This window comes from Pelophylax lessonae, assembly GCF_965119305.1.
Source record: "Pelophylax lessonae genome assembly, chromosome: 1".
NCBI classification, from domain to species: Eukaryota; Metazoa; Chordata; class Amphibia; order Anura; family Ranidae; genus Pelophylax; species Pelophylax lessonae.
In genome coordinates, this window is record NC_138768.1 from 573186818 (window position 1) to 573205137 (window position 18320).

At 39.2% G+C, this 18320-nt stretch overlaps 1 protein-coding gene across 4 annotated transcripts in view; it reads right to left on the reverse strand.

The window, feature by feature from the left end:
• Positions 1-8679: 8679 nt before the first annotated feature.
• SLC4A4 (solute carrier family 4 member 4) overlaps positions 8680-18320 on the reverse strand; it is a 342218-nt gene continuing 332577 nt past the window's right edge. For all 4 annotated transcript variants that reach the window (XM_082243062.1, XM_082243061.1, XM_082243059.1 and 1 more), the window contains one exon: positions 8680-10184. In XM_082243062.1, coding sequence (XP_082099188.1) covers positions 10079-10184 — 106 coding nt within the window. In that variant the 3' untranslated portion in view covers positions 8680-10078. The remainder of the gene's footprint in view (positions 10185-18320) is intronic.

Here is an 18320-nt window from a genome sequence, read left to right on the forward strand (position 1 = left end):
CGAGGGCGTTTGGCAGCACTACCAATGACAAAATCTACCTTAGACATCAAATTTTGCAAAAAAGCTGCGATCTCGGGCTGAGATTGAGAACCAGAAGGTCCCACAATCGCTCCCAGGGGGTCTACAGGTGAAATATTATCCTGGGACTCCATGTTACACTTGGGCAGTGTCTCTTTAACCACTTAAGCCCCAGAAGATTTGGCTGCTCAAAGACCAGGGCCTATTTTGCGATTCGGCATTGCATGACTTTAATGGACAATTGCGCAGTCGTGCGACGCTGTACCCAAATTAAATTGACGTCCTTTTTTTCCCACAAACAGAGCTTTCTGTTGGTGGTATTTGATCACCTGTACGATTTTTACTTTTTTGCTATAAACAAAAAAAGAGCGACAGTTTTGAAAAAATAACAATATTTTTCACATTTTTTTATATAAAATTCTCCCCAAAAAAATGTAAAAATCTAAATGAAATTCTCCCCAAAAAAATGTAAAAATCTAAATTTTTTAACATTTTAGGCCAATTTGTTTTCTGCTACATATTTTTGGTAAAAAAAATCGCAATAAGCGTATTTTGATTGGTTTGCGCAAAAGTTATTGCGTTTACTAACTACGGCAAATATTTATGTAATTTTTATTGTTTTTTTTTTTAACTAGTAATGGCGGCGATCTGCAATTTTTTTTGCGGGACTGCGACATTGCAGCGGACAGATCGGACCATTGACTGACATTTTTGACACTTTTGGGGGTACCAGTGACATTACTACAGTAATCAGTGCTATAAATATGCACTGTTACTGTAAAAATGACAATGAAACCTGTCGTCCTCGGGGAGACCCTGAATATGACCGGCTCCACTTCTATCAGCGGTTTGCAACCTTGTTTACCCCCCAACAAGTTGTCTGCGTTGATGAATCCCTGATTAAGTTTACTGGCCGCCTTGCTGTGAAACAGTATCTCCCCAGCAAGCGTGCCAGATATGGGGTCAAGCTGTATAAGCTCTGTGACAGGGCCACAGGCTATACAGTTAGTTTCCAGGTTTACGAGGAAAAAGATAGCTCTGTGGAGCCCCCCAACTGCCCAGACTACATAGGGAGCAGCGGCAAGATAGTTTGGGACTTGGTGTCACCCTTATTCGGAAAGGGGTACCATTTGTACGTGGACAATTTTTATTCAAGCGTGCCACTATTTAGTCACCTGCCCGAATTACAAATTGGCGCATGTGGCACCGTGCGACCTAATCACCGGAGCTTCCCCCAACGGCTTGTAAATTCCCGTCTTAGCCGGGGGAGAGAGCCTGCTTGAAAACGGACAAATTGCTTGCAGTGAAGTGGAGGGATACACGGAATGTTTTCGTTCTGTCCTCCCTTCACGCAGACACAACGGTCGAAATTGCTACGGCAACTGGTGTTATGGAGAAACCCCTCTGTGTCCACGACTATAATATGGGAGGGGTGGACCTTAACGACCAGCTTTTGGCGCCATACTTAGTTGCCCGTAAAGCCAGACGCTGGTACAAAAAAGTGTCTGTTTATTTATTTCAATTGGCTATGCTGAATGCCTTTGTGCTATACAGAGCGTCAGGACGAACTGGATCCTTCCGAGAATTCCAGGAAGAGATCATTGGAGCCTACCTGTACCCAGGAGGTGCTCCTGCCCAACTTCCCCTTCCAGATGCAGTGAGCCGGCTGCATGAGAGGCACTTTCCACAAGTCCTCCCGATTTTAATCAGGTGATTATCAGTCACTTAATTTTCAATTGCTAGCGCAACACTATTTGTTTATATATTGTATTTGGTCTGTGTTCTTCAGGTCTGTGTTTGCAGCTTTTTCTTAAATTTTTTATAATTTTTCACTTAGCGCAGAAATTTTTTTATGATTTATAATGAAAAATGTATGCCCTTTCAAATTCTGAAGGTGGTGATTGGTTTTCGGGGTCCCGTACACAGCTAGGCTCCCAAAAATTCTCACACATGTGATATCTCTGTACTCAGGAGAAGCAGCAGAATATATTTTGGGGTGTAATTACACATATACCCATGGCATGCGTGAGCAATATATAATTTCAATGACAACTTTGTGTAAAAAAAAAAAATATATATTTTTTCTTAAAATTTTCGCTCTTTTTTTATTAATATCGCAAAAACTAAAAAGTGCAGAGGTGATTTAATACCACCAAAAGACAGCTCTGTTTGTGGGAAAATAAGGACGTAAATTTCGTTTGGATACAGCATTGCATGACCGCGCAATTGTCAGTTAAAATCACGTAGTGCCAAGTTGAAAAAAGGGGCCTGGTCTTTGAGCAGACAAATCCTCTGGGCTAAAGTGGTTAATATAAACAGCTCAAGCAACCTGGTGCTGAGGGTCTCCTGCTATAGTCTGTTTATTAAGGTGCTTTGTGTGCTAAGTGTTTATTAGGTGTGTCTCTAATTTTGTGTGCCCCCTCGGTGTTCAGGTAATTGAGACACCTATTGTTTTAGTCTGTCTGCTAGTATTGTGTCCACTTCAACTTGTAACCAAATTATTGTGGGATGTTATATGTTTATTGATTTACTTACTGTTTAATTAGATTACTGTTTAACTAAGATCACTGTTAGTTGTTAGCTGTTAATTGGATTTGTGTTTGAAGTTTGCATTGTCATGGTACAATTCTCAAGAGGGGAATGCCCTCCTGTGGGGTATAAAGTATGTGTCTGAGTTTCAATAAACAGTAATTCCTTTGGTTCTTATCCCAACATCTTGTCTGAGTATGATGCTTGGGGTAAACGGGCTGGAATTAGCTCTCAGTCTGCTGGAATGGTTTAGAGAGCAGGAGGCACTGTTTGACAGAAGCACATAATCAGGGTGCCAAGCGGTTCCGTCACACCACCTATTTATAAGGATTATGAAACCCCTTTCTTTTATATTATGGAGAATAGGGGAGGATTCTGTTGCTCTATTCTATGATGACATAGATGTTCCTCCAGGGATGCAGTGCAGTGAGTGTTGTCATCCTAAGACAGGAAGTATGTTGCTGGCAGAATCAACAGGAGAAAATGAAAGGAAAAATAATGCAGTCGTGCAGCTAAGGACTGGTAAACTGCAATATTTAACATTTTGTTCTTGGATTTAGAATTAAGTACAGGATCAGATGGACTTTGCAGGAACCTAAATTAAAATTGAAGTCAGCATGTTACATGTATTGCCTGCCATTAACCACTTATGCCCCGAAGGATTTGGCTGCTCAAAGACCAGGACCTATTTTGCAATTTGGCACTGCGTGACTTTAACGGACAATTGCGCGGCCGTGCGATGCTGTAGCCAAATGAAATTGACGTATTTTTTCCCACAAATAGAGCTTTCTTTTTGTGGTATTTGATCACCTGTGCGATTTTTATTTTTTGCGCTATAAACAAAAAAAGCGACAATTTTGAAAAAATAATAATATTTTTCACAATTTTTTATATGAAATTCTCCAAAAAAAAATGTAAAAATCTAAATTTTTTAACATTTTAGGGCAATTTGTTTTCTGCTACATTTTTGGTAAAAAAAAATCGCAATAAGCGTATTTTGATTGGTTTGCACAAAAGTTATTGCGTTTGCTAACTACGGGAAAGATTTATGTCATTTTTTTTAACTAGTACTGGCGGCGATCTGCGATTTTTTTTTTTTGCGCGACTGTGACTTTGTGGTGGACAGATCGGACCCATGACTGACATTTTTGACACTTTTGGGGATACCAGTGACATTACTACAGTAATCAGTGCTATAAATATGCACTGTTACTGTAAAAATGACAGTGGCAGGGAAGGGGTTAACTTTACTGGTGATCAAGGGGCGTGATTGTAACTGTGGGGGGCGTGGCTTGTGATGTAATCACAGAGACATACGATCCTACATAGCAGGATCGCATAGTGAGCAGCAATTCTTGGCTCTGAGGAAGGGGGCTCGCCCCCGAAACGCGTCAGCTTAGCCACAACAGTTTCATGCGGTACACTGCATGCCATCCAGCATTACGCAGTACCTTGGAGATCATTTGTATATCATGTTGATGTGTGTACAGACACACTTGTTTTGTGAGTATAATATATACTTTTTAATATTTTAATAAATGTTTTTAGTGGTAATGCACTAGGTCGGTGCACCCCTTTCTATTTTTTGTTGTTTCCCAGGATCGCATAGCCTCTGTGATTACTTTAGTGAGAATGACAGACGGCTGTGTTTACATCAGCCGTCTGTCTTTCTCCCTCTCCTGAGGGAGATTGCGAGTGGCCGGCGGCCATCGGAGCCGCCGGTCACACGCGCTGGCTCCCCAGGGAACGAGTGTGGCACCGGCGGCGCGCACTCACCCCCTACAGGCTCATGGGCAAACAACGTATCCCTACGTCACTTTGCCTGTAAGCGGCTGAGTGCCACAGTAAATAGTCATTAGGTGGTCGGCAAGTGATTAATCTCTAAAAACATGTTCTCGAACTGGGAATATGCTTAGTTTTGGCTATCAAACACTAAAATGAACAGGGTGATATAAAGTAAGACTGAAATTGTTCACCTTTATGAGCTATGGAGATCACTTTCTGGGAATGTGAAGCTACAACCATCTAAGGATGATAGATACAAATACCTAGATCCTTGTGGACTTAGGACCATGTAGCTAGAAACGGCAATATCAGCAAATATAAGATATGACTGTGGGTCAGAAGATGTATAAACATAGCCAAAAATCTCTCTCTGTGTTCTGTAACATTGGGAATACAGGTGATATTTGGCCACCACCTAAGAAGGAACAGAAGAATCAGGACACCTGAATGCATAAAGTTACTTTATTTTCAATATACATTTAATTTTTGAAAAATATAAATGCTAAAATATCTTCATTCTTTTGATTCCATAAAAGACACAATAGAAAGCTTCATAAAATTGAAAAATACTATCCTGTCGTTAACATTATGCTCATTGTTACAGGTAAAATCACTACAGTCTCTGCTGCTTTCTTCATCTGCTCCATGTTTGATCATATTTCATTACATACAAAAATCATCATGTCTAACAAAAGACATATAGGTTATTTGAAGTATCCATGAGAGTATGAAAGTGCAGATCAACAACCTCCCACTTTTCCCTCCTTGCCCTCCTGGAATAAAACAAATACTACATTAGCCATATTAATGGCTATAAATAAGAACAGTTGTGTTAACACTATATCAGCAGTATAGGTCTGGGACAAATACCTTCATTCGTGTTGAACGATCTGGAAACAAGATGGCGGATTTATTGGAATTCTCTACAACACAGTAGTTTTACAGTAGAATAACACATTAAAATAACCTTCATTATTCACTTAAACTCAAGTCAAAAATTTTTTTTTTTGTTTTGGATAGACCTATGCAGTATAAATCGTTCTGTCATATTAAAGAAAATATATTGCTGTATTAAGGAGATTACAGCACTTCCTGCCCCTGTAATAACTGGATAAAAAATTAGGAAAGCTGTGGTCACTGGCACATGATCACACACAGTAATAAAAAATGGAAAGAAGTTTTAACCCAAATATTTTGTTGCATTGTTTGTCCCCACTAGTGAGATTTCCTAATACAATCCCCCCCACTATGAACAAAGACTGCATTAAAAACCTGACAGATGTCCTATTCCTTTCCCCATTCTATACAAAAAAAATAAAAGTAAAGGTTTTGGCTGCAGTTGGGCTTTAAGTAATGGCTCTTATTGTATTTGCTGCCATGTGGCATGAGTAAGCATGCCGTGGTTGGAAGATTACTATGGTTTATCACAGCAATAAAAAAATATGAACTTTTGTCATTGAACACAATCAGTAATTCAAAGGCAAATACAAGACAAGGTGATAAGATAATAAAATTAAAATGCTAATCAGTTCATGTTCGAACATTACAGTGTCATGTTTTTTTTTTAAAAAACTGTATTTTCCTGTTATCTACTATCCAGAAAAATAGTTTAGTTAAAAAAAATATATATATATAAAAAAAGATTTACAGGTTACTACTGCATAGAGATGGAAATTAAGTTCCCTTTGTCAAAGGGGGAGAACATTTTCTATGCTGATATAGCAGTAATTTACCTTTTTTTTAACTAATGCTGTCAAATAAAAAAACACCTGTGTGAAAAGGTTTGGATGGAAGCAGACATTACCCAGGTCATGTATCACATCCTAGCTTTAGCAGAAGGAAGCAGCATTCTCTTCAAGGTTGCACCCCAGAAATTATATATATGGTTTCACACAGGTGTTTCATGCTGAAGATCAAATACCATACACAATGAAGGCCAAATTGCCTTGGTTGGCGTTATAGGTACCTACTCGCAGTTTGTTACTACAAATGGCACTTTCAATTAAATGGAGCAAATGGCAATGATGACATGCAAAGTACAGTAACCCAAAGCAGCCAATTGGATTTCAGTTTCCTGAAGTCAGATCAGTAAAGTTTATTATAAATATTAAGTGACTGGTAGCTTTACTTACTGCGTATTGCTTTTGCCCTATCATTAAAAGGGTCGAAATATAGAACAACAGTATGGCCTAATCATGGCCATATTGCTGCTTTAAAAACAAATGTACTCTGACACATTTATTAAGAACATCTCTGTGCTTTACAAAGGTGAGTCCTGCTTCAAGACTCTAAAGCAAGCAAAGCCATGTTCATTCCAATCAATACAGAAAAAAGTACTGGGAGGAGGAGAAAACCTGCCATATGAGGTAGACATGTCAGGTGATAGGGCTCCTCTCCTAAGCCATATAGACATGTATGTGCATTAATGCAGGTGCAACGTGGAGTAATCACTGTGCTGTAAAAAGTAGATAGTTGTATCTGCTCACTGTTATAAATCTACCCCTGCTATTTACTTCCTTATCCCCGTTTTTACTTTTTTTTTTTCTTTCTCACCAGCTATACCATTAAGGATGCAGGTTCTTCCCAATGCCTACTACCCACACTGCCCTCTCCCCCACCCCAACATTCTCCCTATCCTAAACAGTAAATGTGAAATTGTCCCAACTTGAGAGGTTCCCATGGCAATGGACATAGTCCAAACTCTGTCACTAGGCCAATAGTCCCTGGATGGAGAATCACTGAACAATAACAACAGGGAACAGTCAAGTATATAACTTGTGACCTTCCCATTCATTATATCCATAATTCCTGTCTATTACTAGTATAACAATGTTTATGTTGAATACTTGGCTGAATTTAAATAAAGTATGCATAAAAAATAAATAAATACAACCCCTATGGCTAAAAAGATCTACCTTAGTTTGAGGAGTAATTGCTGACAAACGGAAAGAAGGAAGTAATACTTTATATACAATATCGGAATTTAGGTTTTGCAAAATTTTAGTTGAAGAGTACATTACTAGAGGAGGTACTGTGGGCGAGATACAAAACCCAGCAAACAATAAGTAGCATGAAAATATTAACTCTCTCCACTGCTGTGACAAGAGAAAGCAGTCAGTTGCAAGGTTTATTTGTGTCATTAGGAAACCTCTACCAAGGGAATCTTCTGACCTCCTTCTAAAAATGGTAGTTACCCGGCTGCCTTTTTGCTTTTGCTAATTTTAGTCACTGAACAGGTATGCAGCTAGATGGATTACAGTGAAGTCATGGTCTTTATACTTATTCTGGGCCAGTATGATGGGAAGGACTAAAACCACAAAATCATCATGGCAGCCAATCAACTAGGAAAGATCCAAAGGAAAGAATAGCAATAGCAGTCTATCTGATTCTCTGCGTACGGGTTCCCTTAAAAGAGTTTAGGGAGGCAGTTTAGAGAAATATCAACTTTTTTTGTCATTGTGCAAAACAATTCTTTAGAGAGGAGCTAACAAGACAGAGGAATACAGAAAACATACAATAGTGTCCCATACCTACCTAAAATGTTAACATCAAACCTGTAGCTCACATTAATTGTCAGTTTCAAATAATACAATTATTAAATCAAATCAGCAGTTAATTTCAAGTACAAGAAACATTTGACTTTCAAAATGGAAGACTTAGATATAAAACAACGGACAGTTTTTGTTAGTGTCCCTGTTCAATGTGCCTATTCTTGTGTGTGATACAGAAAAGAAGAGCTATTATGAATATATAAAGATTTGGAGGCCTCCCTCCCACCCCCACTATCCCCAAAAAACCTGACATCTTATTGTCATGTTGTGACTTTATGCTTTGGCAATGAAGAAGACTGGGTATGAACTTTGTGGTTCTGCTGTCAGCACGTATATGACATCAGTAGTGTTAGCAACTGGATCTCATTTTTTTATGTAAGAAGGATTTCTCGCTTTCATATCCACTAATCAACTAATGGGAGTCTACTGCAAAGGATAACTTGATACTGATACAAATACAAACTGAACTGTCTCAATATATCTTGTTTATGAGGACTTTGCCTCCTGAATCAGGTCCCAATCAATGATCATGTTAAAACTGTTCTTTTTCTTTTAAAAAATAGACAAAATCCAAAACAAAAAAAGAAGGATTCCCCAGATTGCTCAGTGGCAATGGTTGTCAAGAGAAGACTTGTACTAAAATAAAAAAAGGATTCACCAGGTTGCTCAATGGCAATGGTTGTCAAGAGAGGACTTGTACCTATTTCATGAGACAACTGGTGCAGAAGCAAGAAAAATCTTCAACTAAGAAGAACAAGTATGACAACAGAATCATTATTACATACATGGTTTCAGACAGAAAACATGCAGTTCATCAAGTCTTAGAAAATTACTTATATAGTATTCCAATATGGGGGAATGTCAGACAGCATATTACACAGCATACTGAGGAGGCTGAAAAATTGTTTATCTGAATGTGACATCATTGCCCTTGAAGGGTAATATGTAAGCCAAGAAAACAATTTTTCCCATCCAATTTAACAATCAACTAGGCACTATGTAAGGAACTAAAGTGATCAGTGCTGACAATCAAAGGAGTATATAAGTTTGTAGAAGAATTCATATTCAAGCTCCCTTTTCTGTGTGACACACATAAGCATTGTATAGAAACATATAAACTAATAAACAAGAATGTGTTAGAGAAATTGCATAAATACCAAAAAAAAAATAATAATAATAATTACAGTTTAAAAAAATCAACATTTCTAGGTTTTAATTGATCCCTGTTACCAGTCAACATGATTAATTATTGCCTAGGTAATCCTATCATACATCCCACACTGCATAAAATAATGGATTAAAAGTAAAACCCCGTCTCCCTCATGACATCATTTAAAAAAAAAATCGCCTATCTCTGAAATGACTTTGTTGATCTCTTTAGTATAAAGTACAAATTTGTTTTAAGAGTTTGTCAAATCCTAAGTATGGAGATTTGTGTTATAATATAAATCACATTGTGTACAACACATTCATACAGAAAAAAAGCCCAGTTTTCTACAAATAAGAGGTAGAACTACTTCAAACTATATGTTTCCTGCTGCAGGAAAAGAATTCATTTTTACAGTAATTAAAAAAAGTTAAAAAAAATTAACAATATATAAGTTGAAGGTTAGGCCCCATAATTTATAGACAAGCTAGAATATATTACATACTCTCCAGTAAATACATACTGTATTTATAAGCAGGATGCATAGCACAGGGGCTTATTACCTTATGGCAATTTGTTGTATATTATTGATACATTAGCAAGTCAAGTACCAGTACATATTTCTTGTTGATTAATACTATAGTTCTGTTCTGTCATGGAACTGCTGCAAGCAGCTCTAAGATATGGAGTGGTCATGCTGATCGATCTACAGTATGTTGCATAGTTGCTTCAATAAAAAAAAGGAAGCGCTGCATTCAGAGCAATACACGTGACAATTTCATCAGGCATTTGTCTTGTGCAATGAACAGATTATGAATTTTCAGGGGGGACACAGCAGAAAGGCAATAACTTATTCTGACCAGAAATCAGCAGGATCAGTACACCAGTCTGTATATACAGTTCACAGTGGAAACGCTCTAGTCAGTACAAGCCGTTTTAGAACTGCCAGCATGAGCATCATATAATGTCATGTTAAAGTAGTGTTGATTTTTCATTTGGCTATTGATGATGCAAGATCAGAAGAGGATGCAGAAAGTGGTTCGTATTTTCACAATGTTGTCTCTGTTCCTCGACTTTTCCAGAAGTAAGTGTCATCATCTGGCTCAAGCTCTATCCTAATTTGAGGCACAAGTCGTATGGGAGTACTTGGTGAGCTGCAAGTAATAAAAAAAAGATAAGCTATAGGTGAAACATCACATTTTTTTTTCAAGCTGCCAATGTAAAAACATTGACTATTAAAATCTATACTACCTTTAACTCGCATTTCTGCACCAATATTGGAGGACTTATCTTTAAAAAAGGTGACTAGGGCATGCAAATTAGGTCAAGAGTAACCCTAACCTGAGAGTGCTTCTAAAAATCAAAGGTTAATTAGGTAGCAGCGATTGCTCAACCTGCGGCTCTCCATCTGTTGCGAAAGTACAAGTCTCACAAGGCATTGCAAGGCTGATGGTTACAAGCATGACTCCCAAAGACAGAAGCATAATGGGACTTGTAGTTCTGCAATATCTGGAGGGCCACAGGAGCACCCACCAACTACAAAGCTACTTAATTGTCATAAACATTGTCTGCTCCTATATTCGGTAAGCAGGCTAGCTATGTAAGTCACATCCTCTTTTCCCTTCAAACAGTATTCAAGAATGACATCTAGTGACAAACATGTTTAGCTCTTCTAATCACTGCATCATCTGATATTGGAGCAAATAATGCATGTCCCATCATTACTTTCTTCATTTTGGCAAGTCCAGGAGGAGGTTGAAAACCACACCATACCACCATACATTGTAATTAATGCCAATTGTGTCACATTTTTTGGGAAGATCCTATTGTGGTTACAGTTAAACCCTTTCTGCATCTTTACAATCAAACCTATATTACTATATGATACCCCTTTTAGGCCCAGGGTAGCTGGCATTTATGTTTAATTTAAATGCTTTATAGATACACTGCCTAGACAGATAAAAAAGTCGCCACCTGGAATTAACTAAACAATTAACTAAACTAAGCATGCAGTAATTATCCTATTGGATAGTTATTGCATGTGCCCAAAGAATGAGGTCAGTTGACTACCTGAATATACTGAATGACCAGGTTATTCCCATCAATGGATTTTTTCTTCCCTGATGGCATGGGCATATTCCAAGATGACAATGAAAGGATTCATAGGGCTCAAATTGTGGTGGCCAATCCATGTGTGAAAATTATGTCTCATGCCCTTCAAACCACTCTTTCACAGACTCCAGAACTTAACCCTATTGAGAATCTTTGGGATGTGCTGGAGAAAGCTTTGCGCAGTGGTCCCATCATCAATACAAGATCAAAAGCCAACAAAATTTTAGAGTGTGTGGCCTTTTTTTTTTTTGGTGGCAACTTTTTTTTTGGCCAGGCAGTGTATAAATACTGATATCTGAATATCTTACATACAACACATTATCATAACTATAGGACAAGCCATCCAATCATTATATGTTTCTCCAAGGCGCTCCAATTTCTTTTTTAACCACTTCTGGGCCTGAAGATTTCCCCCCTTAATGACCAGGCCATATTTTGCGATTCAGCACTGCATTACTTTAACGGAAAATTGCGCGGTCGTGCGACGCTGTACCCAAATAAAATTGATATCCTTTTTTCCCACAAATAGAGCTTTCTTTTGGTGGTATTGGATCACCTGTGCGATTTTTATATTTTTTTGCGCTATAAACAAAAAAAGAGCGACAATTCTGAAAAAGAAAAATAAACAATATTTTCACATTCTGCTATATTCTCAAAAAAAAGCATATTTTGATTGGTTTTCGCAAAAGTTATCGCGTCTACTAACTACGGGAAAGATTTATGTCATTTTTGTTTTTTTAATAGCGTGGCAGCGATCTGCGATTTTTAGCGGGACTGCAACATTGCAGCGGACAGATCAGACCCCTAACTGACATTTTTGACACTTTTGGGGGGACCAGTGACATTACTACAATAATCGGTGCTAAAAATATGCACTGTTACTGTAATAATGACACTGGAAGGGAAGGGGTTAACATTGTGGGTGATCAAAGGGTTAAATGTGAGCCTAGGGGAGTGATTCTAACTGTGGGGGGCGTGGCTTGTGAAATGATCATAGTGACCTGTAATCCTATATAGAATGATCACAGGGGCTCTATGATCATTCCAGGGAGAAGAACGGCCAGCTGTGTTTACAACAGCTGACCGCTTTTCTCTCTCAGTAGGGAGCGATCGCCGGTGTCAGGCGACAATCGGAGCTGCCTGCCCCGTGCATCGGCTTCCCCACTGCTGTGTGGGGGTGGGAGCGCGCTGTCCGCGGTGTGCACTCGCTCCCTAGCTGCCTGCGCGTGACTTGTCACAGAATTTTATTGACAGCAGCAGGAGCCAATGGGAGTCAGTGCTCTCATGCACAATGCTGGATTGGGATTGGGCTAAGGTGGGGTGAAGGGGATATATGCAGCAGAGAAGGTTTTTTTACCCTAATGCATACGTTGCATTAAGGCAAAAAAAAAAAAAAAAACCTAAGGCTTTACAACCACTTTAAATTAGAGATTAGAAGGCTAAAAGGCTGACAAATCACTTTTGGAAGGAGGCAGCAGGAGAGAATGACTTTAGTGCTTCTGTAGGGAACTTTGAGGATGAATTGTTTCATGGCTCTTTCCTGCTCTGTGCAAGAAGTCCCTTATGTCCTCTTCTGCAGTCCCCCGCCAGTGTTCTCCTCTCCTTATTTCTATGAGTGCCCCCCTCAGCCATGTGCTGAGGGGGCACCTGTGCTCGCACTCCTGAGCCGGGATGTGTACCACCATAGAAACACATAGCGTGGCTCGGCCATGCTCCCTCTCCCTCTGCACACAAATTGACTGGCAGAAGCCTATGACTTCCACTACTGCCTGTGTGGCTGCAGATGGGATAGCACTGGATCAGTGGAGGAGTCCACTAAGTATTTAGGGACAGGGGGATAAACAGGTATTGGGGTATTTTTTACTTTAATGTATAGAATGCATTATAAGCACTTTAAGAATATGTAACTACTTACATGTTCACGGCCTGGCCACTGCTTTGACTTGTACCATTGTCAGTAACTGCAGCCAGTAACTGCAACCCTTATGTTGCTGTACCCCGCAGATGTGGCAAGGTCTATTTTATTTCTATCTTAGGGCAGAAATATTTAAGATACGCTTTATCTTTTTAGGCAAATAACTGCATTTAAAGATCAATAAAACGGCTTACAGGGTGCAACCTCCCCTCAGTTAGCAAAAAGATATTTCATTTTATCATTGTGTTTTGCATGTACACTGCCTGTAAATAATGTAGGTAAATACTGACCTATATACAGTACTTGGATACATATATTGTAGCCCACTTCCAATTAACCCACTAGCTGATTCAGGTTTTTAATACTAGCATGTAATTTTCTAAGCCTATTTACTCACATTTTTCTGTGGATTATACACCTATTATTTGATTGATGTTTGCTGTGATTATAGTAATATAATGCAAAGCCATTGTATGTACAGTACATGATACAACCAAAAACACCAAAGGTAAACTTTTATTGAAAGGATACCTGATGCATCATTTTTAATTAAATCCCTCTTTTCAATGTGCGTCATTAATATAACTAACAAGAAAATCTTGTATGCAGCTGAAAGCCTATGCCATGAATTCAGGCTGGTCTTAGGTCTTGTTTTGATCATTGATAGCTATTATCATGCTGTTTCTGCTGTAATAATGGGCAATAATGAGATTTGGCAGGGGGGATTTCAACTTAAGCGGAAGATAACTAACAGTGTTGTACGCCACTGTCAGTGCCATAAAAGTTTAACAGAAACTCTCAACATTTGTTGGAGAAACATGAAGATGGGTAACCATCTCCCTACCTATTTTTCTAAGGGAGACATCTGCCCAACCTTGAATTTACCTAGCTCTTGTAAACTGAATTAAATATGCATAGACACTATTATCATATGCTCTTTGAGAGGAAATTAGTAACTTTGGTAAACATCTGTTACAACATGCAAACATTATTCCTTTATGAATCTGGGAGACAAAAGTACAGGTGTCAAGCATTCTAGTCACCATGAAAAACTTCTTATCACAATGGTGATAATGGTGCTCCAAACTATTACTGGAGCATAAAATTACTTTTTCTGTTTTTCTTTTTTTTGTGGAATATGCATCTCTATTCTTTACTCTGCCATGAACATTATAGAAAAACCCTTCTTAGCATGATTTATATCTAAACAAATTGCATAACACCCCTAAATAATTTCAAAAGTTTTACAACTCTTTCAGTAATAAAAAATATTTATGGGACCACTGTGCTGGCTACAATAGTCATAGATGCTGTATGTGAATGAGCTGACAAAATGCGAGCTCCTTCTCAACCTATCATGACATGAAGTTGAGATGCACACAGGTAACTAAAATGCGAATGCCCTAAGGGTCAAGAGGCATATCATAACTTTTATGATAGGGAGACAGGAGAGACACAGCATGTTTCACATTCTCTCAACAAAGAGCTATGATCAGTACAGGTATAGATAGCAAATCATCCAGGATCATTTACATCAGCTTATTTACATATAAGTTTGTTGACTCACACATGAGTCCAAAGATCACCACCCAATTACCACAATCAAAATTCAAATCATTTTTCAATGTGTGACATCTCAAATTATGTAATGCCAACATCAGTAAGGTATTCTACTCCTAAACTATATATTTATGTTGATTTTAACTTTTTAATTTTACTCACTGACAATATACTGTAACTGGTCACTTACCAACATTTCAATTTCCCATGACCTCAGTAAGTTTGTGATTCAGGTAAGTAAACTAATAAGAAGGGTTATATAAACTCCTCTCTGAGCAACCGTTCCATTTTTAAGTTTTAAAAATGTGAAAAAAAAAATGGGTTGAAAGCACATATTTATGGTTACTAGATACAACTTTCAAAGCTTTGCTATTTTATGAAAATGATTACGTTAAAAGAAGCTCCCCCCAAAAGGGGAAGCGTCGCTCGATTATCTTCTCCCCCCCTTTCCACTGCCACAATTGGCACCTTCCAAGGGGGAGGTGCGAGCGGGTACCTGGTTTCGACAGGTACCTGCTCCCACTTCCGGCTAAGCTTGCCACGGCAAACGAATCCAGAAGTTTGGCCCACCTCATCCTTCCCCTGCTGCCGGGCCATTCACAAAGTGCAGAACGCTTCATGCATGCACAGTAGGGAACCGGCTGTGAAGCTGCAAGGCTTCACTGACAGTTTCCCTTAGCCAAGATGGAGGCGGCAGCACCCAAGAGAGCCAACTGAAAAATCACCTCGGGTGGAGACAACACTGCATTCGTGGACAGGTAAGTGTCCTAATATTATAATTCAGTAGCTAAAGTATTTGTAGCTGCTAAGTTTTAGCTTTTTCTGAAGGAGCCTGGAGCTCTACTTTAAAAGGTAAATCTAAAATAATATTACATAAATAAGTTAAAAATGACATTCTTCAACACTGAGGTTTACTGAACACGGTCTTCTACTTTTAAATGTCAACTTCACTACGTGAAGGGAATGCTATTCTCATTGCATTAGCATACTGGATTGCAGAACATTATTGGTTAGTCCATGTTAATATTCATTGTAGGCTAAGAAAAAAGTGAATGCTGTATCGTTCAAGGCGTGATTGAAAAGTATGCGGTGAACTTTATGTGAAACTATTTAGCATTGAAAATGGAATTGAAATAGATATAACCAATTTCAGAGTTTCACAGTTTCATATAGCAACATTTCCTACCTTAATGCTAACATTTCCTGGTTTTAAGGACAGAACAAAAGACTGCCTAAATGAGGGAACTTTACAAAACTGAAACACCAGAGAATTTAGGAAGAAATAATAGATAGACAGAGTCACATAGATATATAATTATATAGAGTCACATGCAAAATACTCAAAAGCAAAGCTTATCAAAAATTGATGATAATTAAGCTCTTTTGGCCATACTTCTTCCATGGATCACAGGAGTGCTCTTAGTTCTGCACTCCTGTGATCCAGGTTCAGCCGACAGCAAGCTATTTTTTTTTATATGGAGGAGCAGCTAGTCACACTTAGACTAATGATTAAGCTCACATCTTAGTGTGTGAAACGCGTCTACCTTGCCACTTTTTTGCCACATTGGGATGTCCAATAAACCTGGATTTTGACAACATCTGAGTGCAGCCATTTCTTTTCATTATATACACTTAGACAGGACTATGGAAAAATCTCCTCCTCTTCCCCATAACATCTTGGGGGGGGGGGTGTTCTGTAGTTCAAACAGATGGCTGAGAACAATGCTAACTGATAACAGCAGACTCAGAATGTATAGGAAGTTTTCTGCTCATTTTCTGAAAGAATTAACAGGTATTTTTTGCTTTTGCTGAACAGTAATGATGAGCTTGGCTTGGTCTGAACCCGGATTAGGCCAAACCCAGAAATAAACTGTCATTCCTGGGCTAATTGGCTAAAGCTGGGACATTCCCAGCCCCACAGGCTGCAAGTACAGAAAGGGGTGGAGGTGCTTGTGACATCATTGTCATTGGTATATTTAACAGACCAGAAGGAAGCAAATAAAAGTTCCTTGTTAGGGTTTACACACACTTCAAAGATAAATTTTACTGGTAACCTGAACTGAATTTTTTGTGGAAGGCGTTTAGTACTCAAAGCAATCATACCATAAGTCAGAAACGAATGTACCATGCCCAGAGATTTTTCTGTTGGTCACAAACTTAGAAATATAATGGCATACTCCAGCACATGAGTGAACTGGCTCTCTAGCGTCTGTATTGCCTGGTTAGATATTGCCTAGTTAGATAATTGGTGGATAATTCTTAACCACTTGCCGACTGCTCACAGTATATTTACTGCGGCAGTCAGCCCCTCACAGGCAGAGCGACGTAGTACTACGTCACTAGCCTGTGAGGGCTCTGGGGAGCGAGCGCGCGCCGCCGGAGGCACGCTGCCGCGTGGTCACGGACCCCCCCCCCCCGCGCGTGTGACCGGCGGACCCGATGTCCGGCGGTCACTCGGCGATCGTCAGTGGAGAGGGAGAAAGTCAGGCGGCTGATGTAAACAAGCCGCCTGTCATTGTCCCCGGTGTAGGAATCGTGATTATACGGTTCTACTATGTAGGACCGTTGATCACTGTTCCTACACCTCAAGCCACAGCCAATCACAGTTAGAATCACGCCCCTAGGGACACACACCACCCCTCCCTCTCAAAAAAAGTTAACCCCTTCACTGCCAGTGTAATTTTACAGTAACAGTGCATATTTATAGCCCTGATTACTGTAGAAATGTCACTGGTAACCCCAAAAGTGTCAAAAATGTCAGTCAAGGGTCCGATCTGTCCGCCGCAATGTCGCAGTACTGCAAAAAAAATCGCAGATCGCCGCCATTACGCGTTAAAAAAAAAACAACAAAAATGACAAAAATCTTTCCCTTTGTTAGTAAACGCGATAACTTTTGTGCAAACCAATCAAAATACGCTTTTGCGATTTTTTTTTACCAAACATATGTAGCATAAAACAAATTGGCCGAAAATGTTAAAAAAGTTTGATTTTTACTTTTTTTTGGGGGGAATTTCATATAAAAAATGTGAAAAATATTGTTATTTTTGCAAAATTGTCGCTCTTTTTTTGTTTATAGCGCATGATCAAAAAATTGCACAGGTGATCAAATACCGCCAAAAGAAAGCTCTGTTTGTGGGAAAAAAAGGACGTCAAATTCGTTTAGGTACAGCGTCGCACGACCGCGCAATAGTCCGTTAAAGTCACGCAGTGCCGAATCGCAAAATAGGCCCTGGTCGGAATGGGGGTAAAATCTTCCGGGGCTTAAGTGGTTAAAGAGTGAAATGTGAAAAAAAAAAACTGTAAAGACAAAGGCATAATGAGCTAGTATGCATCGCATACTAGCTCATTATGAAGTACTTACCTAAAAACGAAGCCCCCTCAGTGATGACATGTCCGGCCGTCCTGCTTCCTGGATCTCGTTCTCCGGCCATCTGATTGGCCGGGGGTGCGATTACATCACTCCCGCGCATGCGCGTGGGAGCCGCCGTTCACGGCACTGGGATCTGAAGGAACGGCACGGATGGCCGTTCCTTCAGAGCGCATGCGCCGATGACATCATCGGCTGCATGCACTTTAAATATCTCCTAAACGGTGCAAGTTTAGGAGATATTTATAGCACCTACAGGTAAGCCTTAATGTAGGCTTACCTATAGGTAAATGTAAACAAAAGGGGTTTACAACCTCTTTAAGAAGCCTTGCTGCC